General features: G+C 52.2%; 1 protein-coding gene across 4 annotated transcripts in view; it reads right to left on the bottom strand.

The window, feature by feature from the left end:
- Positions 1-25169, bottom strand: part of CRHR2 (corticotropin releasing hormone receptor 2) — a 48181-nt gene that overhangs the window by 15270 nt on the left and 7742 nt on the right. For 2 of the 4 annotated variants that reach the window (XM_003270487.3, XM_030796067.1), the window contains exons 1-3: positions 15219-15560; positions 14956-15081; positions 33-118 (exon numbers count right to left, since the gene is read on the bottom strand). In XM_003270487.3, coding sequence (XP_003270535.1) covers positions 33-118; positions 14956-15081; positions 15219-15321 — 315 coding nt within the window. In that variant the 5' untranslated portion in view covers positions 15322-15560. Of the gene's footprint in view, positions 1-32; positions 119-14955; positions 15082-15218; positions 15561-19423; positions 19535-22225; positions 22320-25169 lie in introns of those variants that run through there. The other 2 variants (XM_003270490.3, XM_003270489.3) reach the window with 2 other exon arrangements.

Here is a 25169-nt window from a genome sequence, read left to right as displayed (position 1 = left end):
GCCTGGGGTCACAGCAGGTGAGGGCTACTCACCTTGTCATCCAAAATGGGCTCACACTGCGAGTAGTTGATCTTTGAGGCCCACGTCCCGTTCTCCAAGCATTCTCGATAGGCATTCCCTACAAAAAATGCCAACTGCCAAGAGTCAGGTCACTCCCCTCCTCAAGAACCCTCCCTGGCTCCCTGGTGCCCACAGGATAAGGTATACACACCTCAGCTCTCCTAGGGCAGGAAATACAATGTGCATCTGAAAGTTTACATGTAAGTCACTTATGTGAAAATAGCACAAAAGGTTCATCTTACAAAATAGCTAAAGGCATGCTAAAACCTATTTTAGATACAATCTTTGACTAGCATTTTGTACACTTTCATTTTGTTCATGTGCTTCAAAACTGAATCCAATTGTGAGGAGTGGGTTGTGCCTGAAGATTCACTGCTTTCAGCATGCCACATAATTTACATCCTCATCTCAATTGTTTTATGTTTATGAGGTCCATACTTCACCAATATCAGCACTTCCATTTTAATAATAGCTACCATTTATATAGCATGTGTTTCCCATGTGCCACTTCCTCTTCTAACTGCTGTGGATAAACATGTCCATTCAATCTCCACAACCACCCCATGAAGTAGGCATTAATATGAACCCATTTCAACGAGGAGGAAACTGAGGCCTAAAGAGATTATTAAGCTACTGGCCAAGGATACAAAGATGACAAGAGGATTCAAACCCAGAAGTTCTGGCTTCAGGTCTTTTGTTCTTAACCTTTAGGCCATATCAAGTAGTGGCAAACAGGAATGAGTGAATGCTGGGGACTCAGGGCTGGGCCACTGGCCTCGGGCTGCTGCTGCCTGGGAGGCCACTGCGTGATATTTCTAAATGTTCAAGAACCAGCCTCCGTATTCAAGTTGGAACATGATGTGTGAAAAGACATTTCAAACAGCAATGTCCTGTGCACAAAAGTGCAGGTTTTGTCAAGGGGGAAGGTAGGAAAGTTGAAAAATGCTCACATTTGCCTTTCTCTCTATCTCAGCTCCAACTGTCAAGGTCTGGCTCCTAAGCCACCACCTCCATACGCCAGCTCCAACCAGGAGGAAGCCCTCCCACCTGAGAAGGCCCGGAGCTCTCGAAGCCTGCCTGGGCTCTACCTTCATCACTAGTGTGTTTCTCACCTCCCGGGTGGGTTACAAATGCTGAACGTTCCATTGTTTGGGGGTGATTTCCACCAGGGTCCAGATCTCTGACTAATGGGCAGTTGTCTGTGAATTTTTCTTTTTAGCATATGTTAGATATACAGTGTAAAGCTAATTAAAATAAATAGCTGGCAGAGCACAGACTTGCAGAGCTGGAGGGGGAACCTTAGGTTGTTTTTGGAAGCAGCATGTTCTGAAATAATTAAGTTACTTAAAAACCCACTTCCGTTGCGCCCGATGAGTTTGAAGCAATGGAATTGGGAAGGAGCACTTGCCGAAGAGCAAAATCAATGGGGAAGATTCTATTAGCTTAATTGTTTTTTAGTTTGGTGCCTGGAGCTCATCCATTCTTCAAACCCAGGGACGTGACTGGCCTATTCCTTCCTCCTGGGCCAAGGCCCATCCCTGGCAGGGCCCTGCCCTCCCCCTGCCAAGTGAGTCAGGGAATGCCCTGGTCTGATGCTGATTCTGACTCTCAGGAAGAGGAAGCCTGCTCCCCACCCCTAGCCATGGCGCCCAACTCCCCAGGTGGGCTCTAATTTGATACCTAGGACCATCTTTCCTTACCAACATTCGCGCTCATGAAAGGGAGAGGCTATCTCAACTTGTGAGGGTCAGTGATGGTGATGTCACTGAACTAAAAAAGTAAAAGTATGTAAGGAGGGTAAGTTCTTTTGTGAAATGAACAGTCCCTCCCTAATGGGGGTTTACAGTGCCTCTGAACAGTCTATGTGAGGTGAGGCAGACCAGGATCCTGCCTGTGCTTCAAAGGGCAGAAAAATTTATCTTCTATGTGTTCATAGATATTATCCGGCTTTTCTGAAGCTCAGTGCTAGGCCCCTTCCTTCAGGAAGACCTCCTTGATTGCTTCCACTCTATAGCTCTCTCTCTCCTGAGCACCTCCAGTCCTGACCGCCTGAGCCCCACACTCCAGCCCTTGCCCCATGACCAGCCCTGAGCTGTCCAGGTGAGTGAGTCTGGTCACTCTGATCAGTGTGGGGGCTCCCTGAGGACAGCGCCTCAGAACACTTGTTTCCTGAATATGATATCTCGTGGTGGCACTGATCATGGGGTGGGCTTGCAGGTGGGAGTGGGTCAGGATAGAAATGCTGCAAATCAGAGACCTTTCCTCTCCCTCACACCAATGCCCATGGGGTCCCAAGTTCCATGGATTCTGTCTCCTTTTCTTTTTCCAGAGTCAACTCCCCTCCTGCCCATCCCTCCATCTGCTGTCTAGTCTTCTTGCCTGGACTGCTACAACAGCCTCCTCTCCTCTCGCCTCCCTGCTTCCTTTCTTGCCACCTTGACCAGGTTGATTCCTGCTTAAAGCCATCAGTGGCTCTTTATTGCTCTCAAGAATAAAGTCCAATTTCTTAGCATGACAGTCAAGGCCCTTGACATCCGGGTCCCAGCCTAACTGTCCTGACCCATCTCCAGCATTCTACATGGCCACTGGCATTGGCACAAATAGGCTTGGCACATACCCTCTTTGTGTGGATCCACCAGTTAAAGCACTTCCTCCTTCTTACCCACTGCTCATGGATGAACTCCTACCCATGTTTAACCCCACACTCAAATGCCACCTCCTGCATGGAGCCATCCCCAACACCCCTAGGTCTGAAGCAGTCCTTTCTTTGTTTTCTCCTCTATCCCTTCCCTTCTCTTGTAACATAGTTTTTCCACTTTATTGCCCTTGAACCACAATAACACATACATTTTATGTTATAATCCAGTACACACACACACACACACACACACAGAATCCAGTTTCAAAAAGCAAGATTTAGCTTGCGCACAGCTGTACTATTTTCCTTTCCAGCCTATCCTAATGTCTTCTGTTCATTTCACACACACCGATCATGACTCACTAAATTGACTCCACAGTCTACTCTTGTGTCACAATCCATAGTTTGAAAAACACAAATTCTGTTTTAGTGCATTTGCCGTAATTCACTATGAACTTCATCTCTTTGGACCTAATCCTTCTTTTCTTTGCTACTGGACTTGAGCTCCTTGGGGATAGACAAGTAAGTAGAAGCCATATTGGAGCCACCAGATCTCCCTCGGGACAGAGCCGTTGAGGAAATGTCGGCTGAACAAAATTGACTCAGACCTGCTGACCCCTGGGAAAGCAGGTGGGATGCAGAAGCTTGAGGGGAGTTCCCTCTCTGGCAGCCCAGCCCTGCCTGCAGATGAACTTCTGGTTACAGACACTGGGTATCAAAGGACTAGAGGACAGATGTGCCCCACTCTTCAGGGGAGCTGTCTGCTGTAGCGAATGAGAGCACTGGGCCCTCAGGCACAGCCTCGGACAGGAGGGAGTAAGACAGAAAGAATCCCTTCCATCCCCTGGGAAATGTAGATGGATGGGCACATACTCTGAGGGCTGATGGCAAGGCTAGAATTGTGGGGCTGGATGCAGAGACGTGGGTGCCCATTACCATAGCAACACAGGTGCCCCTGCTGAGGATCAGTGCTGATGATGTGGAGTGTGGGCTTCCAGGGGCATTAGGGTCTGAATGATGCAGGCAGGGTCTTCTCTTGCAGGACTCTGTAGTCTGGAAGGCCTGGTTTCCATGCCCAGAGTGACCCAGGCCTGCCAAAAACCCCCCATTACAATGGGCTCTCCCCGTTTCAGATGCTGACACTTTGCAAAGAGTTCCTGGTCCAGGCAGTTACCTGGGATGGTCCTGAAGCCTGGCTGGGACATGAGAGCCTATATTCTAGCTGTAGTTTTGTCCCTGGATAGCTAGGTGACCATGACTAAGTCTCTTCCCTCTTGGTCTCAGTTTTGCCTCTTAGAAAAATTACAGTAAATTGATACTCTATGATGTTATTGGCATCTCAGGTGGATCAATTATATGTTATGTGAGACTCCCCAGTCTACTAAATGCCAGTTAGCACCCCCAAGCTATTGTGACACCTCCAAGCATCCTGACATCACCTTCAAATGGTTGGCACTTCTATCTCTGATACCTTCTGGAAAGACATGGACCATAGGAGACAGGGACCATGAGGGACTATTTTTGGTGGTAGTTTTGGGGGAAGGAGTACAAGGGACAGGGGTAGGCATGGAGAAAAGAGTTAATGGGACTGTGGTAAGGCACAGCAATGGGGTCATTGGCTATTTGCAAAGAAAAGGACAGGAAGTGAGGGAAAGGCTGGATATGGTGGCTCATGCCTGTAATCCCAACATTTTGGGAGACCAAGGCAGGTGAATTGCTTGAGCCCAAGAGTTTGAAACCAGCCTAAGCAACATGATGAAACCCCAACTCTCAAAAGAAAAAAAAAGCCAGGCGTGGTGGTGTGTGCCTGTAGTCTCAGCTACTCAGAAGGCTGAAGTGAGAGGATTGCTTGAGCCTGGGAGGCAGAGGTTGCAGTGAGCTGAGATTGTGCCACTGCACTGCAGCCTGGGTGACAGAGTGAGACCCTGTGATGATGATGATGATGATGATAATGATAGAAGAAGAAGGATGGTGAAGAGGAGGAGGAGGAGGAGGAGAATGAGAAGGAGAAGGAGAAGAAGAAGAAGAGGAAGAGGAAGAGGAGGAAGAGGAAGAGGAGGAAGAGGAAGAAGAAGAAGAAGAAGAAGAAGAAGAAGAAGAAGAAGAAGAAGAAGAAGAAGAAGAAGAAGAGGAGGAGGTAGTACTAGTAGTAGTAGTGGTAAAGGAGAGAAGGTGATGACATCGAGGTGGGGAGGGCCAGAAGCAATATTTACAGAAGGAATGAAATCACTACACGGGATCGGAACTTTCAGCACCGCGGACAGCACAACTCCATTCTTCATCCCTACCTATCTCTAAGGTTGGGGACCTCGGAGAGCTCCTAAGAACCAGCCTTCCCACCCGATATTCAGAACTTGGCCATGGGCCCACCCCATCGAGGTCAAGCTAATTCATGCCCCTTTTCAACGCCCAGCTCCAGCCCCACCTCCTCCAGGTAGTTTCCATTACTGTTCCAGCTCCCCAAGGGTCCAGCTGCTTGTGTCTGCCTGGCTCATGCTAGGCTGGGATTGTTCTTTCACTGACCCCTATAAAGGTGTTGTACTTTCCTAACCAGCCCAGGTTCTCTGGAGCAGAAGTTTACCTTATTTTGTACAAGGCTGAGAACACCTAAAGGCATGGCCTGGGTTGCTGTCATCTCTGGCCCTTTCTTAAGCACTGCACAGAGCTGAGCACACAGGATCTCAGGATGCACCAAGGCTGATGCTGTTTCCTAGGTTACTTGGGAACTCATTGAAGGTAGGAGGCTCAGAGTGGGCCAGGAGGACAGTCTGCCACCTTGTATGCCCATGCTCCACCAAGATGCATGGCAAATACAAAACAGTCACACATACATGCAGGAGGAAGCCAGGTCTCATGCCAAGACACCATGGGTAGGCTGACTCAGCTGCCAAAACTGCAGACATTGCAGTCCAACCCCACATGGGGGAGGGGTGTCAGTCTCAAACAGCAAACCTGTGGGCAGCATCCTCCAGGTTCCTGGCATGAAAGCTTTGACTGTTCCAAGGGAAGCAAGTTGGAAACTGAGTTATCAGGCATCTCCTTGGGAATTAGGAAGGAAGGCAACTTCTGCATTTGGTCTGGTGGGACCGGAAGAGAGAAACTGACACATCTGGGGTCACTCGACCATGAAGAGGCAGAAGATCTCTCTCCCCTGGGACACGCTTCCTCACGGGAGACCCTGGAGTTGGTGTACCTGGGAAAGAGAGGCTCTCCCTGTGACCCTGTGTTTCAGCAGGTGCAGCCAGTTATGCCACCTCTTCAGTGTCATTGCTACTTGGTGTCCAGATCTGCAGAAGATAATACCTTAGGGGCCAGATATCCCACCCTCAGTTCCCTTTACTGCCTGTAGTTGGGCCACTCCAGATCCAGCCATCTTCTTGTCTGGCTTGGGGCCTAGGTGGGAAATCTTTGACCATGACTTTGAGTCACCTTTCTTACCTACTTTTTTTTTTTTGAGATGGGGTCTCACTCTGTCACCCAGGTTGGAGGGCAGTGGTGTGATCTTAGCTCACTGCAGCCTTGAACTCCTGTACTCAAGTGATCCTCCTGCCTCAGCCTCCTGAGTAATGGGACTATAGGCATGTGCCACCATGCCATGATAATTTGTTAATTTTTTGTTTGTTTTGTAGAAACAGGGTCTCACTATGTGGCTTTGGCTGGTCTCAAACTCCTGGCCTCAAGTGATCCTCCTGCTTCAGCCTCCCAAAATGTTGGGATTGCAGGCATGAGCCACCATGCCTGGCCATCTTTCTTGCTTTTTGTGGGAAAAACCTCTCAGCCAATGTCTCCTCCCAGCTTGGCCTCCACTTCCTGGACTGGATTGCTTTTCATCCCCAGTTAAGAGACTTTTGGGGAAGGTGGCCAGAGCTGGGGTGGTCACACGTATAGTCCCAGTACTAACAGCATGGTTTTCCTGAGCTTCCCAAACGAGGTGCATCTCCTTGAGTCAGCATCCTGCATTGCTTGGAGGCCACTGCAGGCTAAGGAGGACCGACCAACTTTGAGGCTCACCTTGCATACTTCTGTCTTGATCGGATCACAGCAAATTGGTGGTCAGAGGGGAACAGGCAGCTGGTGATGTTCACCCAAGCTCAGACCCAGACTGACGTAGAAGTGCTAGATTGAGCTTGGGAGTCTACTATTGCCAACCCCAGCCACTAGGTGGGAAAGGCATCCCCAGGGCCCTTTGCTGGTGATGTCTGGGATTCAGGCCAGGGAGCTTGGATTCCATTTCTTAGTGTTGTATGGACACAGCTCTCTGAGCCTCGGCTGCCTGTTCTGGACCTCCAGAGACCCTCAGCTCCCTATTTCCACAGGACTTTTCACTCATGGTGCCCTGCCATCCTTAAGCAGGACCTGTAAGCATACTTACAGGAGACAGTGGGGAAACTGAGTCATAGAGGCACTGGGCAGTTTAATGGAGACCATACTGGGTCTATGAAAAAGGGAAGGGGGAGTGGAACCTAGCTCACTGTGTAAGCTCTGCCCTCCCCAGAGAGGGGGCAGTGGGAGGAGGCCCCTACCTCATGCTCCTGCCTCTACTGTACAGGGCTCCCTCCTTCCAGCCATCCTAGCAAAGCTCAGTGGGCTCGTCGCCATGACACCGGCCTGTGGAGGAAGGTGGGAAGAGGACGAACAGAGGACTCCTGTGGCAGAAGCTGCCTTGGAACTGAGAAACATCACTAGAACTCATCAAGCCCTCCACCCACCTGGTACAGATAAACTGAGGTCTGAAGAGGGGAGACAACCTGCCCAAAGTGAGAAAAGCAGTCAGTAGGATGGCCAGAATTAGAACTGGCTCTCAGTCCATAGTTCCTGTGAAGTAATGCAGGGAGAAGACAGCTGGCTGGCAGGATGCCAGCAGCATCCCTCCAGGGGGGCAAGGGGCTGCCTTTCTCTACAGGCTTTTAGGGACCAGACCATCTCAGTCTAGATAGACAGAATTCCCCCTCCCAGGACATCCCCAGAAGCCACAGAGTTCTGGGGGCTCTCAGAGACAGCAGGAGACCACCACCCCAGAATGACGATAGCCATTCTTGGTGTGAGCAGGATTTTCCCCTATCCAAGGACATGATGGCCCCTCCTTCCAGGCCCCAGGCCACCTTCAACTCCCCTCCCCTTGCTGACAATGCCTTAGCTGTCTACAGGGAGCCCCAAGCAGCATCATCTCCCCTATGTGCCATGGCCCCACGAGGTCAGCATATTCTCTGTCCCCTTCACACAGATAAGAAAACTGGGACTTGGACAAGGAGGGCCTGCCAGTCCCTCAGTGAGTCATGGCAAACCCAGGACTTAGATCCAGCCCTGCTAAATCTGAGCCCAGGTTCCTCCCACTCTCCCTTGCCCCAGCCGCTCTCCTGGCAGGTGCTGTGTATGAAAGGGACCACCTGCCTGACTCTGGAGCACCTGGTGAGGGTGGGTAGTCAGAGGGGCCCAAATGCCTGCACCTGGGGCCCAGCCAAGAAGCCCTGTGGGGAGCTCCCTGAGGATCACTGAGATGGGGCTCCTCCTTCAGCCCATCTTCAGGGCTCCAGGCTCTGCTGTGGCACTGGTGGTAAGGAGTGCACAGGGAAGGATACTGGGACCTCTGACTTAAGGAGCAGGAGGGAGGAGAGGAAAGGGCCAAGGCCCGGGTCCCCAGTCAGCCCTTGATTGAGATTTAGATGGCACATTTTGAAAATCAAGCAGTATCCTTCCAGAGTATTCTGGTCCCGTACCATACGGCTACGGACAAGCAGCCGCTGTCTCTAAAGCCAGCAGAATCGAGGCCCATGCCCTGGTCCAACATTTGAGGCCTCCATGATCTGGCTTCTGCTTCCCTCCCTCCTCTTCCACTTCTGCTCCCACCCTCCCTTCCATCTGACACATCATTAGCTCAATTTTTCAAGTCACTGTTCAACAACACTTCCTCCATGAAGTCTTCTAAATTTACTCTCCCTTCCTCTTGGAATAACTCCCTTCCATGTGCTCTGACTGTCTTCACTGTGCTATTTTACTTGGGAGCATATATCAAAAAGTTCTCTTTGAGAGTCTGCCTGTCTGTCACTCTTTCTAGAACAGGAGCCCCTGGAAGGCAGGCTCAGGTCTCATGCGTCTTTGAAAAGCTTGTCTCTAGGCTCCTCAATGCTTTCTGGGGGAAAGGGTAAAATACTCACAACCCCAATAAGGGGTGAGGCTGAGCAAGACGATTAGGTGGCTGGAGGATTCCTGGGGAGAGCAGGAGACAGGAAAGATCAATATGCATGCAGAGGTGGGTAGAAGCTAGAACAGAAGCCAGGAGTTTCCAGAGCCAGCAGAAGCCTATCAGGGCCCAGACTTGCTGTAGAACTCTGGGCAGCTGTGTTTCCCTCTTCTGGCCAGTCATTTCCTACCCTTAAGTGGGGAGGGGAAGGCTGGACTCAGCACATAGAGGGCTCTGCAGCCGGGCAGCTCTGGGGTGTCTGGATGGCCACAAGGGCATCCACTTCTGCTCTATTTCTCTTCCTTCCTTCTTTTCTTAGCTAAACCTCTGTGATGGCCATGCCTGTCCCGCCTTCCCTCTCTCCCAGCAGGGAAGTTGTTCTCACGCATGGAGTAACTTGTGGCCCTTGGAGAATGGAATAGAGTCAGGGTGGGATCAGGTCTCGCTGGAGTCTGAGAATGCAGACCTGAGTTTCTGGATTTACAGCTTCTACTTCTTCAACCCAGAGGGCAGGGTCTATCTGGGGTCCTCCTGAGGCTTGCACCCCTGCCCTGCACCTGTCCTTAACAAATGTGGCATCCCAACTGCTCCAAGACCTTTAAAGTTTACCCCCACTCCCTCTAGAAAGCCTCCCAGGAATGTCCCAGTGTCTACCAAGCCCCTCTTCCTGATCTCTGACTGTTGATTTGCACAAGCCTTGTTGATTAAACAGCCTGGGGCTTCCTGAGGGCAGGTCGCAGCCTTTCTTATCACCTCTGACTCTTAAGGCTGAAGAAAGGATTCCTGCGTAAGCAGGCAGACCCAATGGGAGAGACCCCTCTAGCTGGAGACCACTCAGCTTATGTGTTTCCATTGTAACACAACCAGTGCTTCAGCATGTCTCTAGAATGGGGTTCTGGGAAGTGGGGACCCCTAACGTCCCCATGTGGCTAGGTTAGATGGGATGCCCCTTCTTCCCCTGTCCTGGCAGATGCCTCAGTACAGATGACCCCAGCCGTTCCCAGTAGGACATTGCAGAGCTTGAGGTCAAGGAGGCTGAGGCTGAGCCAAGCTGCACTTAGTGGTTCCACAGAAGGAAAACGGACCATGGCCAGGAGGGAGGTGGCAAGACCCTCCTTTGCAGCCAAAAGGAATGCAGGGACAGGCAAGATGAGGTGCAGGAGGAGGGCAGATAGAAGGAGGGATGGGAGTGGGGAGACAGTGGGTTTGGAGATGGAGTGGGGGGATGGAGAAGGCAGTAGGGAGAGATGGAGAGAGAGAGAGGTAGAAAATGAGAGAATCTGAGAAAGACATAGAAACATACACCCAGAAACAGAACCACACATACAGAAAAACAGAAACAGACAGGGAGACAATGAGAGAGACACAGAGACAGAGATGTGCACACAGAGATGGGCTCAGAGAAGTCCGTGTGGAATGGGGAGAGGTGGGAGGAAAATGGAATTATAAGTGCCCCACTTCTGGCCAAACCACTTCCATGCTAATCCACTTACTTTCTGCCTACAGATAGGAAGACAGGCCCACAAAAGGGATGAGACTTGCCCCAATTAAATTGTATATGGACATTTAGGATTGTTTCTAGCCACCCAGGATTTGAACCTGGGTTCGGGGAATCCTGGGGGGAGACCGAGCTACCTCCCCGCCTAGAGCTAAAATGCCAGATCCTTACTTCCCAGGCTCCCTTGTAGCCAGAGCTTTGGCATGGGATTTGGGGCTCCACATACTCCCCCATCCATCAGATGCACCTACCCGAGGGTATTAGTGTACTGGGGGCCCCCAGATGGAGACAGGGAGAAAGCCTCTCCAGAGATAACTGCAGGAAGCTTAAGACTCCAGGTTGGCCAGGTGCAGTGGCTCACGCCTATACTCCCAGCACTTTGGGAGCCAGAGACAGGAGGATCGCTTGAGTCCGGGAGTTCAAGACCAGCTCTGGCAAAATGGCAAGATCCCACCTCTACAAAAAATTTACAAATTAGCCAGGTGTGGTGGCATGTGCCTGCAATCTCAGCTACTCGGGAGGCTGAGGCAGGAGGATTGCTTGGGCACAGGAATTCGAGATTGCAGTGATCCTTAATCATGCCACTGGACTCCAGCCTGGGTGGTAGACTGAGACCCTGTCTCAAAAAAAAAAAAAAAAAGACTCTAGAGTAGTGGTGGTAGTGGTGGCAGTGGTGGTAGCAGGGCTGTGGCCCACCTGGTGGCCAGGGCTGGTGGTGTTGGCAGGGCCTTTCAGGGAGAGGGAGGTCCCCTCACTGGGCCAGCTCTGCCTTGTGTTCTTGGCTTGGGGCCCCAAATCTGGTTCTCTAGCCCACTCAGTGATTCCATAAGCTCCCCAATATCTTTTTAAAAAATTTCTTCTCTGCTTAACCTAGCAGAGTTGCTTTTCGAGAGGCAGCAGAACCTGGGTTTGAATACAAGTGACTTAATTGCCCCACGCCTCAGTTTCCCCATGTGTAAAATGAGGATAATGCTATGTCTCTGTCACTGGATGGTGCAAGGATTGAATGAGTTAAACCACAGTACAAACACGTGGAAGCTCAGCCACTGAAGCGCCAGCACAGGTTGTGTAGAGAACACCCGAGGAGACTCGTGTGCTTAATTTGGCTCTGCCACTGACTAGCATGTGTGGCCATGCACTAGTCCCTTCCCTTCCCTTGGCCCTGCTGCATCTGGAAATAGCTCTGGGTAAGATGGCTCAAGGCTCTGACCCAGCCTCCCAAACTCACACACTGTAGCTATTTGCTCATTCCACATCCTGAGGACTTCTAAATGCTTTATTTGCACTCTTGGTGCTCTCTTGAGCTTCTCCCAACCCAGCCAGCTGCTTCCTGGACGTCTCCACTCAGGTGTCCCTCCAGCTCCTCAAAGTCAACACATCCCCAACCGTGCTCAGCTGTTTCCTGTGTGCCCAACGCTTTACCTTGCCGTCTCTCACCGTATCTTGTCAATTTCAAATGCCCAAGGTTGCTAGCGTCTTCACCCTCGTTTGCTCCTACAGCCTGCGGTCTACCTGGGTCTGTGCAGAAGTCCCCTTACCTCTCCTTTCCCTCCAGAGAACAGTGTGCTCCCCAAATTGAGCTTCTCTGCTCACAAGCTCACCCAGGCTCCCTCTCCAGATGGTGAAGTCCTGTAGAATGGCCTGCATCACCTGCCCTCCATGCCCCTCCCCAGCCTCATTGTTTCTTTCTCCTACTCCCTGTTCTCCATACAACACTCACTCCTCCCAAGGCACAAAGCCCGGCCTCTCTCCATGCCTTTGCTCAGTCCCCTCAGCCTAGACGGCCTCTCCTGTGCCTATTACGCACTCACCTGCTAAAATCCAACCTGTCCCCAGAAGTCCAGCTCAGAGGGCTAAGTCCTCCTTCATCCTCCAGGCCGGAGGTATGAGTCTTCTTTCCAAATCTCTAAGCTCTCTTCACAAACTGAATGCCTCTTGTGGAGGCAGTACTGCCCCATGGTTAATAGCGAGGGCTGTGGATTCATCTGCCTGCACTGGTGCATAGGAACTGATTAGGACTTTGAACAAGTTACTTCATGTGTCTGAGACTCAGTGTTCTTGCCTGCAATATGGGCATAAAAGCAGTACGTATCTCAGAGAGAGTGTGGGCGAGTGGGATTATGGATGCCTGAGATTTGGATACAAAGCTCTCTCAGTGGTAACTGGCACCTGGAAAATGATCAACACTTGATAGCTTTGTGGCAGATTATCTGTGCTCAGCTGAGCTGAAAAATCGCAGAGACTAATATCGAAACTGCTATCCCCACCCGGGCGATTCCTGCTCTCTAAGGAATGAGGCTTCAATGCGGGTTTGGCTATAGCATAACAAAATTGGGGCAGGAAGTGGAGCCTGAATGCTCCTCTTCTTCCCCTAGGCTTCTCATGGAGTTTTCTCCCTCTTTCATTCTTTTTAAAGGAAGGATCCCATGGAAAAGGCAAACAGAGAAGAAGGAAGCAGCACTGATGTGAAGAAAGGGGAGGAGGGAAATCAATCATGCATTTCCACAGTCATTAGCAGCCTCTGCTCTTCCCACCTAGGCTGACCTCACACCCCAGGTGCTGGTTAGTGTAAGTGCTCCCCACCCTCCACAAGCTCCTCTCATTCTCCAGCAGTTGCAGTGCAGGCAGCACTTTGGTCTAAATGAAGAAAATTGTTCATTATATACCAGCGGCTAATTGGCCCTACTTTTACCAGCCTGGGTGGTGCCCCAACCTTTTATCAGCTTCTCATTAGACTTAATTGATATGAATGGCCTGATATGTGCTGTCTGCAGCACCTTTGGGAAGTCTTCCTTGTCACCCTGCCCCCACACCCCAATCCCATAGAACTTGTGCTTCACCCCTAATTAGGGCATTCATCATTCTGTTCTTTTTGTCCATTGCAATTGTGAGTGAGAGCCTCAATACAGTGCCTGTGCAGTGGCTGGCATATAGTGGTGTTCCACAAATTGACTGAGTATTACTGTACTCAGCTTGGCTATGAAGAAGAGACCCAGGCCCTGCCCTGGGAAAGGGGGGCCTCCAGGCTGGTTGGGGAGAACAAGGCATAGCCCAGGCTGGGGTAAGAACGAAAGCAGAGCTCCCTGAGGTTCACAGGCTGTGGGCTGAGATGCTCCATCACCCCACTTTACTGGATGGCCCTTAACCTCCAGGCCCAGTCTGAATCAGGCACGCTGATCTCCATTGCCCCACCCCACACAGCTCACGGAATCCTAAAAATAGTTGTATAAGGTCAGGACTAGGAAGGCACAGGGAAATCATTCCTTCTGCTTGCACACCTCCTAGCTTGGGGATCTTACTTCCTTCTAGGGAGATCTGTTTTAATCATGGATGGGAAGCATGTGCTCCCTGGGCCCACCAGAGCCCTCAGTTGGTGCAGCCAGGAGAGTGCAGGTTGGCATCAGGTGCAGGTACATCTCTCTTGCCTTCTAACCATCTCTCATGGCAAAGCCCTCAGCCTCAGCTTCTGAAAGCTTGTGTGTGTGTGTGTGTGTGTGTTTGTGTGTGTGTGGTGAAGGTGGAGCTGGGCCACCACTCAGACACAGACACTCTGAGATGGCTTCTGAGGATGTTTCCAGGATGAGAGCCTTCAGACAAACAATCCAGATAGGGTCTCAGCGTGCTTGACAACTGGGGTCCGGCTGGAGATGTGAGGGGGGTTCTAGGTGGTGCAGTGATTGCTGCCCCCACAGCCTCCCGCAGACCACACGCCTGGCTCCCATCCCATGTTCCACAGGGCACAGACAGGCACCTACACACACGCACACACTCAGAACCCACACTGAACGACCCCACCTGGAGGCTGTGTAATTCCAGCAACCTCTACTGCCCTTTTCCCCAGAGCCTCAAGCCAGTCCATGATTTGCCAGGAGGAAGGCAGGCACAGGTTGTTCTCCTTGAGAGATGGTGCTGGGGTGCTGATTCAGACACCACTCATTATGGGGGCGCAGGAATAATGCTGCCCACAGCCCCTGACTCAGCCCAGCAGGTCAGTCCTGGGACCTCCGATTAGGGAAGATGCAACACCCCGCACCCTCTGGCTTAGCAGAACCTATGCCTGCATGTCCTCCCCGCAAAACATGCGCTCGCCCCAGCCCTCCTGCCTCCTACCCTCCTCCTCTTCTCTCTGGTAGTAGGGTCTGGTCACTGCACTCACTCTGGGGGATTTGGGACTTAGCATATCCGCCCTCCTGGGATAGGTCCCCCTCCTGGGCAGGGGAAGCATTGTCTAAACAATGAAGCCCTAATGAGGAACTTCAGGCAACGGGAACCTACAATGAGGGAGGGAGGTTTACATTCAAAGAGGAGGAAGTATTTCCTTCTCCCCTTTTTTGGGCTGTCACCGCATGGAGCATGGGAATTGTGGGCAAATCACTGGCTTACTGAGATTAGACGCTGTATTGGGGGTAGAAGCAAAAGGCGCGCCCCCAACATTGTAAGGGGTCCTTAACGCCAGCGGTCTGCGGTACCGCGGCCCTCAGCAGCTTTGTGTCGCTGGGTCCAGAATCCTCTTTACTCCCTAAACCGCCTTCCCAGGAGGCCGGTGAAGAGCAGGCAGCGAGGGCCGGGGGCACTCACGGGTCGTGTTGTACTTGACGCCGTTGAAGTACTCGGGGCACGGCCTCTCCACGAGGGCTCCGGCAGCGCTGCGGGGCCAGCACGTTCCGATCTGGTCCAAGGTCGTGTTGCAGTAGGAGTAGGGACCTGGCGGCGGGAGAGAGCGCAGTAGGGCTCAAAGGGGCCAGCAGCGACGCTGGGCTCTCGGAGCGCGGGGTCAGGGGCGCACCCAGCGCGCGAGAGAAGGAGCCCGCGCAACCTCCGACCGCTCGCCTCCCGCCTACCCTCGGGGTCCAGGGGTGGCCCCCAGCCGTCCAAAAGCAGCTCTTCAGCCAGCGCCAGGCTGCAGTTGGCCTCCAGCAGGCTGTGGAGCAGTGCCACGTCCATCGCGCCCCGCAGCCGCGTGCCGAGAGGGAGTGGGAGTGCGCGCCCGGCGTGGCTGCGAGGGAGTGGACGCGAGAGTGAGCGGCCGAGAGGGCGCGGGGTCCTGGCCCCCGCCAGCCCAGCCCTGATCTCCCGGGCAGCCTCTGGGCCCCACCTCCGGTCGCCCAGAGCTGTCAAGTGGGGACCTTCCCGGAGAGGAGCCGCTGAGCGCACGGAGCTGCGGGTACAGCCGCTCCGCCGCGGCCAATGGCTGCGCCGGGGGGCGGGGCCGGGCGGCTCCTCACGGAGGGGCTCAGTCTCCAGCCTCCGGGCCCTCCACCCTGCCCAGAGTACGGCTTCTCAGTTCGCAGCTCTTTTCCACTCGCGGCGTCCAGAGGAGGGCGGTGGGCTGGAGAGCGTGGGCCTGGGGTGACGGAATGCCCATGTGCGGGGATCGCAGGCCCCCGAGCTGCAGGGGGCAGCAAAGCGCGCCCACCTGCCCGCCTGCCCGAGGAGAACACTGCAGCTCTGCTAACCGAGGGACAGCCGCGACCCAAAGTTCGGCAGCTCTCCGCCTGAGCTTCCCCTCCCTGAGCGAGGACACTGGAGGGAGGCAGGGATGGAGAGCCCATGGGCAGATCTGCATCCTCCAAAAGCCTCTATAGCCTCTGGGAAGGAAATGGATTGAGGAGGCCTGGAGGGAAACAGGGAGACACCCAGGAGTCTAATGAGATCAAGTGGCCTGAGTGGGTTGAAGACCTTGGATCAGGCCGTAGAAGCTGGAATGGAGAGAGATTTCGGAGGGGCAGCCAGACCTGGTGAGGAGGAACTGGAGTGGGTGGCTGGTTTTAAGCAGGAGCCCGGAGGCAAGGATAACATCAGGTCTCCTGCTTGAGTGACTGGGTGGCCATTTAATCAGATGGAGTAAGTCTAGGGGAGAAATTGGCTGAAATTATCTGGAAGGCTTTATATACTCAGGTGTTAGTGCCTTGGGCACCAGAAAGAATAAAGGAAGAAGTGAGAATGTGTCTCTCTTCCTTGAGGCTTGGGCAGGGCCTCACCTGACCCTGGTTTCCACACCAGTAGTGGGGCAGGGGCGGGGAGAATCAGGCCCCACAGCAGGTATGGAGGAGCTAGAAACCTTCCCAGACAACTTGCCCAGGCCCCCCACCCCACCCTGGCCCAGAATGCCTCATTGGTGATCTGCTGTGGCTGCACCCTCAGAGTGCCCAGGGCGGGCCTGCTGTGTCTGCCAGCTGAGTGGGGCATCGGGCTCGGGAAGCAGGGCCTGGGGTGAGGCATGCTTCCACTCAGGCTGCATTTTGGTCCAGCCTCTGACTCTGCTCTCCCTGCCATGGTACCCCAGGCAGGATGCTTGCCCTCTCTTCTGGAGCTTTCTCCATCAGTGAAATCTTCCCCGAGGCCCCTCTCAGCTCTGAGACTCTCTGATTCTGAGTTATGAGATGGAGAGTCTGGGGAAGACGTACATGCGTGTTGTGTGTTGTTTGTTTCTATCTTTAGAGGGCAAGGAGAGCTGGAACCTAGTCTCAGAAACCAGTCCTGTTCTCCTGCCATCCTCCACATAAACCTAAGCTGCTAGGAAAGGCTGAAACCACCATGAACTAGCACCATGCCCTGGGCAGAGAGAGGTGAAGCAGCAGGCAGGCTGCTTTTGTGTGCTCTGCTCTCACCAGCCGCCATATTAATGGTGCTGTCACTGCCCAGGCAGAGCGAGTGAGACCATACTAAGACCAGGGCTGAGCCCTGGAATCTCTCCAGGGCCTGCTGACTGGCAGGTACAAGGTGCTGAGCAGCCAGCCAGGTCTATCCTCTGCCTCCTGAATGGGCAGCGAGAGCCCAGGCTCAGCTCTGGGCAGCTGCAGAGGTAGAGGTTCCTTGGTCTTCATATTATCCACTGCCAGGAGCAGGGGAGGACCTAGGCAGAGTCCTACCCTCCGCTCCTAGACTGAGCCCTGTTACCCAGGGTCCCACACAGGCCAGAGTGTGGCTGGCCAGGTCAGCCCATGTATTCACAGGGAAATAGTGTCCCTCATATACAAGGGATAGCCCTTCCCTTCACACAGCACAGTGCAGCACGGAGGAAGGGAGAAATCCTAAGCCAAGCTTAAGTTATTATCCTTGTTCATTACTGGAGCCACCACCTAGGTGGTGCCTAAAGCACCTATAGATGCAGCTATGTCAAGAGGTGGTGTGCTCCCAATGACCAGAGGCCAGGGACTTCTCATCTCATGCAGATTTCTGCAGAACGGAGGGTTGGCCTGGGTGAACTGGATTGCTCTTAACTGGGAGAGCTCACATACCAAAGATTCTTCTGGGAAGTGACCATTTCTGTGGCAGAGTCAAAGGCTCTTCTGCATCCTGAGTGAGCAGCTGGGGTCTGAGCACAGACCCACAGACCCAAGGTCCCCTGGATGTGGGGCCATTTCTTCATGGATCTTATTATTATAGGCACAGTTGTCATTCTAGATGTGACAGAGGGAAAACTAGAAAAGGTAGCAGTTTGGGAACAAATTGATTTTACAGCTCACTTTAGTGTCTGCAAATAGGTAAATGAGGAAGAAATTGGGAAGAGCCCCCAAATTCCCTCAGTTTTACTGAGTCCAAGTACAAACAAACAAAGACAGGGGCATGTTTGCTAACTAAAGAAGCAGAGGTAGATTACAGGCTTTGGGATAGTGACGGGTTCCCAGGGCTGCAGGCCAGCCCCATCCCAGCTGGAGACCAGGAATTAGGGGATAAGTATTTGGAACAGTTTGTGTGTCCCCAAGCTGCTGGGGACAGGTTGGCAAATAGGTGCAGGGAAGTGTGACAGGTACTTTGGAAGACCCCTGTGTACCATGAGCAGCAGAGTAAGGCAGGTGCCTCTGGTGCCCTGCATCCCATCCCATGGCCCACCTCTGATGTCAGCTGCAGCAGCAGTGGACAGTTCCAGGCCAGCTCAGACACACTTGCAAAGTCTAATACATGGCATCAAACAGGCATGTAGGCACAACAGAATCACACACAGAGCCACAGTTATGCATCTTCACCATACACACACATTCTCTCATTCATCCTCTACCACTCAAATGTCAGCTGGAAAACAGGATTTAAAGGGACAGGATGCATCTTTGCTTCTCTAAGGCACTGTCCTTGGTTAGACTACATAGACAGGGAGTCTATTCAGGCACAGCTGGAATAGTCGTGGTGTTTCCTGGGAATTACGATGGGGTTGCTGAGGGCACAGAGGTTCCAGAGGGGCCTGAAGGTGCTGCACTCTTGCCCTGTGCCACTGGAGGCAGGGGTCCCAGGCCAGGCACCCCCTCCTCACCCTATCCTACTCCACTGCAGGACAGAGGAAGCGGCCTGGTGTCTTCATGTCAAACCATGAGACTAAGCTGTGGGGACAGAAAGGACCCTTAGTGACATCCAATCCCACATTCTTGTTTTACAGATGGACAATAGGATTCCCAGACAAGGAAAAGAGGTTTCCCTCCCCTACTTCTCCCAGGCCATCCTCATCTCTGCAGCAGCCCAAATGGGCTCCCTTTCTCCTCATGGCAGATAAAACGATGTTTTATAATTATGATCCTGTCACTCTTCCTCATAGGAGTGCTGCCAACCCGTTGCCCTTGAGATGGAGACCACCTCTTTGGTATTGCAAAGAAGGTCCTTCGTGATCATCTATCCCTCATCCTCACCCTTCTGCTCCATTTGAAAGGCCCTCCAGAACAATGTGTCATTCCTGGGAACCATCTTTGGTATTGCAAAGAAGGCCCTTCGTGATCATCTATCCCTCATCCTCACCCTCCTGCTTCATTTGAAAGGCCCTCCAGAACAATGTGTCACTACCAGGAACCATTTGCTATCTCCGTTCCTGGTTTGTATTTCTGCACTGGAAATGGCCTTACAGCTCCACACTCATCCTTCAGACATGCAGCTCCTTGGTGACCCCATCTGCTGGGTGCTGGCTTGTGTCACATCCAGGTTGCTTTTTATTCATTGTCTCATCTACCAGCCCATGCCTCCCCAAGGGCAGGGCTGGTCCTGTTCACTAACCCATCCCCAGCACCCATTGGAATGCTCTAGACTTCAGCCCAGTGAATCACTAAGAAAGAACAGATACCTTGGCAGAAGAGCTGAGGAAAGCCCAGGTCCCTGTCCTCAGGCCAAGGCTGTCTTCCCATTTGACCAACCCTGGTATATGTGTGTAGGTTGCATTGAAGAATTATTTCAAGGTATCTTTGAATCCATTCGGATTCTTGGCCAGGTGCGGTGGCTCACACCTGTAATCTCAGCACTTGGGGAAGTCAAGGCAGGCAGATTGCTTGAGCATAGGAATTCAAGACCAGCCTACAAAAAATTATAAAAAATAAACAGTCCATTTGGATTTTTATATCATCTATGGATAGGATAAATAATATGCCTCATAATATATGCCCTAATATTTTTCAAATATATGTAGATGCCTCTGTGATGAATAAAATAGAAATAATCTATTTAAAGCCTGCCTGAAGTCATAATTGCTCTGTGATTATGCATGCGTTTCCTTTTTCAGGGGCATGCAATTGAATTGATCATAGATTCATGACCCTTTGTCATTATTAGCCTGTGCATTAGCCCATGCATGGCTTAACTTTATTTTTTAGTCTTTATTTTATTTAGTCTTTTTATTGTATGTAGTAGACAATGTAATAAGCCTACCACCCAACTGGAAACTACATCATTACCAGTCACTTATCTATTTATTTCTATTCTCCTTCCCCAGAGGGAACATTCCCTTGACTATTGCATTTGTCATTCTCTGGCTCATATTTTTTTCCAGTTTTCTCACAGGTATGTACATCTAAAAGATACAGTGTTTGGTTTTACTTGGTTTTGACCTCTGTGTTAGTCATGATGCATTTCCTCAAGCAGTGGACACTGAAAAGAAGGTCATTATCAATTTGGGGATTTGAGAAATGATTCCTGAAGCTCAAGGGGCTCCCTAGCAGCCTCTACATCCACCTCTACATCCGGTCATGGTTCATGCGGGGTGATGCATCCCCAGAGTGGCTGCTAGGCAGCGTCACCAGCGATGCGGTGGTTGAATATTTAATGACATGGGGAAATGTTCACTCTGAGTTATAAGAGGAAAAAGCAGGTGACGAAACTATGGACACACTATTATCCCATTTAAAAAAACAAAGAAAAGAAAAAGAAAATGAAGAAAACAATTGAACATGAGGCTCTATGGATGCATAAATTCCTGAGGGATATGAGGCATTATAAAAATTCCTGGGTTGTGGGAGAATGAGTACTTATTGTCTTCTCCTGTGAGTTAAATTTTTTTGTGCCCAATTTTATAGAAATCATGTGGATCCCTTTTGCAAATGGATGAATGCTGTTAGAAGCTGAACAGGCAAGGCTGTATGTTTGGAGAAGCTGGGACCCTATCCACTGCACTCAGAGAGGGGACCATCCACTAAGGGAGACAGGGAAGAGTCTGTGCCACCTGCTGGAGGGAGGGCAGAGGAAGGCAGGGAGAAGGTTGTGGGTCTGCTGACAAACCCACGCTGCCTCTGAGGGTGAGGGAAGGTTGGGCTTTCCTGAAGGGAGGGGCCTCCGTTTCCTGTCTGATGCTGGCATGGCCTGTGCTGGGTGTCCCTGTGGGCTCTCATTCAGCCTTCACTGTGAGCCTCCGAGGTGGACTTAGATCCATTGCTAAACAGATGAGGAAACTAGCTTCAGATGGTGTTACAGGCTAAACTGTGTTGCTCCAAAATTCATATGTTGAAGTCCTAACTCCCAATACCTTAGAATGTGGCCTTGTTTGGATTTAGGGTCTTCGACGAGGTGATTAAAGTAAAGTAAGGTAAGTGGGCTTTAATCCCATAGGACTGGTGTTCTTAGAAGAAGAAGAGATTGGGACACAGACATGCAGAGGAGAGACCACGTGAAGACATAGGGAGAAGATGGCCATCTGCAAGCCAAGCGGGGCGGCCTCAGGAGGAACCAACCCTGCCCACAGCTTGATCTTGGCCTTCCAGCCTCCAGAATGGTGAGACAATCAGCTTCTGCTCAAGCCCCTAGTCTGCAGTGCTATGTTCCATGGCCCCAGGACACTAACACAGATGGGTTAGGTGAGTTTCCAGGGGCTGGGCGAGGCCACTGGGTGGCAGAGCTAGGATCCAGACTTGGGTCTACTTGATCCCAACACCTGAGCTCTTGACTGCCCCAGTGGAAGGAGAACAGGCAGCAAGACTTTCTCTTTGATGCCTGGCTCGGGCAGTACCTGGAGGCTGGGTCTGGGTGCTGGCCAGCACCCTTGTTTCCTTGTGCCCTGGCAGTGGCCCTAGGCCCGAGCGAGGGTCATCCCCACTCCCATCCTGTGGATGCAGACCTGGGAAGGCCAGGATACAGGGTGGGACACTGGAGACATCTCTCTGGAACCCAGCTGAATCCAGGGCTCTGTGCAGCTCTGCAGTGGCTGGCCCTGACCCTGTGAATCAGCCACTGGAAACCTCTAAGGGGCCAGAACTCAGGGCCGGGCTGCTGCTTTGCAAGTCCTTACCAGGAAGTCACACCTGTAGCCACGGCAACCAGAGAATGTTTAGCACCTCCTGCCAGTCTCTCCGGAGTTGGAAAGCTGAGGGGTCATCCCCTTGGACTCCTGAATGCCAGCCCAGCTGACTTCCATCATGGGAGTTGGGAATGGGGAGTGGCCTCCCAGCCAAGCCCTTCATTATCAGTGGCAAGGCTGAACCTAGAATGGGGAAGGGGCCTGCCTAAGGGCCCCCAGCAAGGCAGAAATCAAACCAGGACTGGAAACCAGCACCCCACCCACCATCCTGCTGAGCCTGGGCTGGCCCCAGGAAAGCCTCTTCCTCCCCCAGGGCCCACCCACATCTCTGGGGGCTGCTGCAGGGTGGTGGTGGAGGGTGCCTACCTGAGAGGTTGGTGAGGGTCATGATGGTGTGGCAGTACCGCTCCAGAAGTGCCCACAGGGGCTGGTCTTTGGGTACCTGGCTCTGCCCGGCTGCCTAGGGGACAGCAGGGATGAGGGTCAAAGATCAGGCCCAGGCTAGCCATTGACAGCGCCTGTCTGCCCCCATCCTATCCTATCACTCATCCCTTACTCCTCTTAGTACAGAGACGGAGAACAAGGAGGGAGATGCCCATGACCACATGGAGCAGCAGCAGAGCCTGGCCTGGGCTAGACCCAAGAAAGGCCACAGAAATGGCCCAGTGCAGTGTTGCCTCCTGGGCAGGGGTCTGCTCTGTCCATCCCTCAGCCCCCAAGGCTGTCTCCTCCTCAGGCTAGCATGTGTCCCTGTGATGGGGCTCGTGTCCTTTTGTCAGCAAAGCCGGGTGGGGGGTGGGTTCCATTAGTTGTTCATTCAACCAACAAATATTTGCAGAACACCTACTGTGTGTCAGACCCTGGCTGGGGGACCTGATGGGTGTCCTTCGGGTAGTCCCAGGCCAGGTAGGGATCCTCTAGACTTAGAAAGTGCAGAAGGAAGAGGAGGCAAATGCATGATTTAACTTCGTTTCCCTGTCACACAGGTAAGCAGGCACTTGCAACGAAGAGCATTAGGTTAATACATGAGAGAGGTGCCTAACCTGGATTCAGGAAGACAGGGAAGGCTTACTGGGAGAGGTAGCATTTTGGGGCAAACAGAAAGATGAGTAGGGACAAAAGAAGGGACCATAGGGCCAGCTTAGGCACTCACTGGGGAAGAGATGTGATTGTTGCAATAATGGCAATTCCATCCAAAAGATAGAAAAGCACCCAGGATCCCATCTCCTAAAAAATCATCAGAATGGGTGCTGGATGTGCACGGATAAAGTAGATGTGGGCATGTGCACCTGTGAAGGGACCATCTTCTGGTGGGAAAGATGGATAGGATGTACAGCTTTACAGCATGTACGATTTACTGAGGAGGGCAGGGGTAGCATCACAGAAGAGGTCATGCTAATGTGGGTTTTGAAGGGTGAGTAGCAGCTTGCCAAGCTGATCAGGCCAGGAAGGGCATTCTAGGTAGAGAGCACAGCATGTGCAAAGGCAGAGAGGCTGGCAAATGCATGGTGTATGACTGAATGAGAGCAATGCACTCCGAATTCTAACCCTTGGCCCCATTCCTCCCAAGACCACTCCTTTTCTTGTTCTATGGTCAGTGTGTGTGTGTGAGTACATGCACACATGTGTGTGACTTTTGTGCCCCTCCTAACCCTGACATTCCTGATTCTGGGATTCCAGAAGGCACTGCTCCATCAGTGGGCAGCCCCTTCTCTTCCTGCTGCCTGTCAGATGTACTCTTCCTGGCAGCTGGGTCAATGTTTGCCCCAGGATGTCCCCAGGGGCCAGAGCCCAAAAGCCCTCAAACGTCACATTCTCCACATTGGGCTCAGTCCATTTCCTGTGCTGGGACTGGAAGCTGCATGCTCAGCCTCACCACATCAGCCTGGAGCTTCTAATGAATGATCCCACCTGCTCAGACAGGAGAGTGCTGCCTCCTGCACCCCTCCTGGAAGCCTAGGGTGAGGCAGACACCACTTAGAGGCACTCACCGCACCTGTGTTCTGCTAAACTCCCACCCACGATGCGAGGTACAGAGGGAAATGCAGGGGAGCAGGTGTGTGTGTTGTGTGTGTGTGTCTTGGCACTGTGGGGGCCTCCTGAGCTGTCAGCTAGGAGTTCTGGCCTTTGGCCTGCAGGACAAACACGGGGCCATGGTCTTGCTGTCCACATATCAAGGGAGATGCTGAGAGTTCCTCAGCTCCAGCTTCTCGGGCATCAGGAAGACCTTGCTAACCCAATGAGCCACTGCCAGGGGTTGGGGGGCTGGGGAGGGGAGGGAACACTCCAGACACTGAGACCTTCCAGGAAGAATTCTCAGGCCCTACTTTTGACTGGGTCTGGGGAGAGTGAGGGCTTCAGGCCTGACCCATCACCCTCTTTACGGCCGCCATCCCCCTTGTTTGAGAAGCAGCTAGTAATGCCCTCCATGGGAGAGTTCCCAGTGAATCCCAGCCTCTGGACGTCAGGGTACGGGCAACCCAGAAGCATGCAGTGTCCACGGTGCGCCCTTAGGCAGATGCAGCCATTCCATCTCAGATGTTAGTGCCTTCTCTCAAAGCCCCTGAGCTGTGACATTTGTAGCCCCATCACTGAGGTGATCTCCTGTTTGACTTTACCGGGGGTTCTGACACCTGCTTTAAACCCATGATGGGGTCAGGGTATCCTCCCCCAGGACTCAGGCAGTGTAGGTTGTCCTTGCCTTGGATTCTGTGGTCTCAGGCTGTAGCCATCTTCTGGCTGAGCAAGCACTTTGTGGGTAGTGGGCACAGGGTTACCATACTCTGCAATTGATGCTTGCTCTTTGGGTCTGGGCAAAATTTGGGACAGGCATATCAGAAGTAATTTTTGGAATAACCCCAGATCCCGGCTTCATCTCCTATAACTTCTCTGCTGGCTCCAAAGGCTGGCACAGCCAAAGATACTCATTCTCTTCAAGGGGCTTGTTTGGGTGGATTTGACTCAGTCCGAAGTCGTAATCTACCCTGCAGGTGTCAATTTTGGGCAGAGCCCCTGGTGGTGGTGGTGTTGGGTGGGCAGGGAGGAGGAGGAAAGAGAGGCTTCTGTCCTCAGAAAACACATGGTCCAGGAAAGTCAGGGACAGACACATCTTGGATAATCCCATTCCAAGGACTTGAGAAGAGCTCTTAGAGTGGGTAGAGTGCACACATCCCTGTGTGCAGAGTTCTGGGGATGCTGGGCCTAGCTGTGTGGCCTTGGCAAGCCACTTAAGTTCTCTGAGCCTTGATCTCCTCATCTTTAAAATGGGGATAATACAAATCCCATAGGATTTTGTGTGCATTCAACAAAT

Source organism: Nomascus leucogenys, chromosome 17, assembly GCF_006542625.1.
Source record: "Nomascus leucogenys isolate Asia chromosome 17, Asia_NLE_v1, whole genome shotgun sequence".
NCBI lineage: Eukaryota > Metazoa > Chordata > Mammalia > Primates > Hylobatidae > Nomascus > Nomascus leucogenys.
The sequence above is the reverse complement of the archived record's forward strand: the minus strand, read 5'-3'. Positions and strand labels throughout refer to the sequence as shown.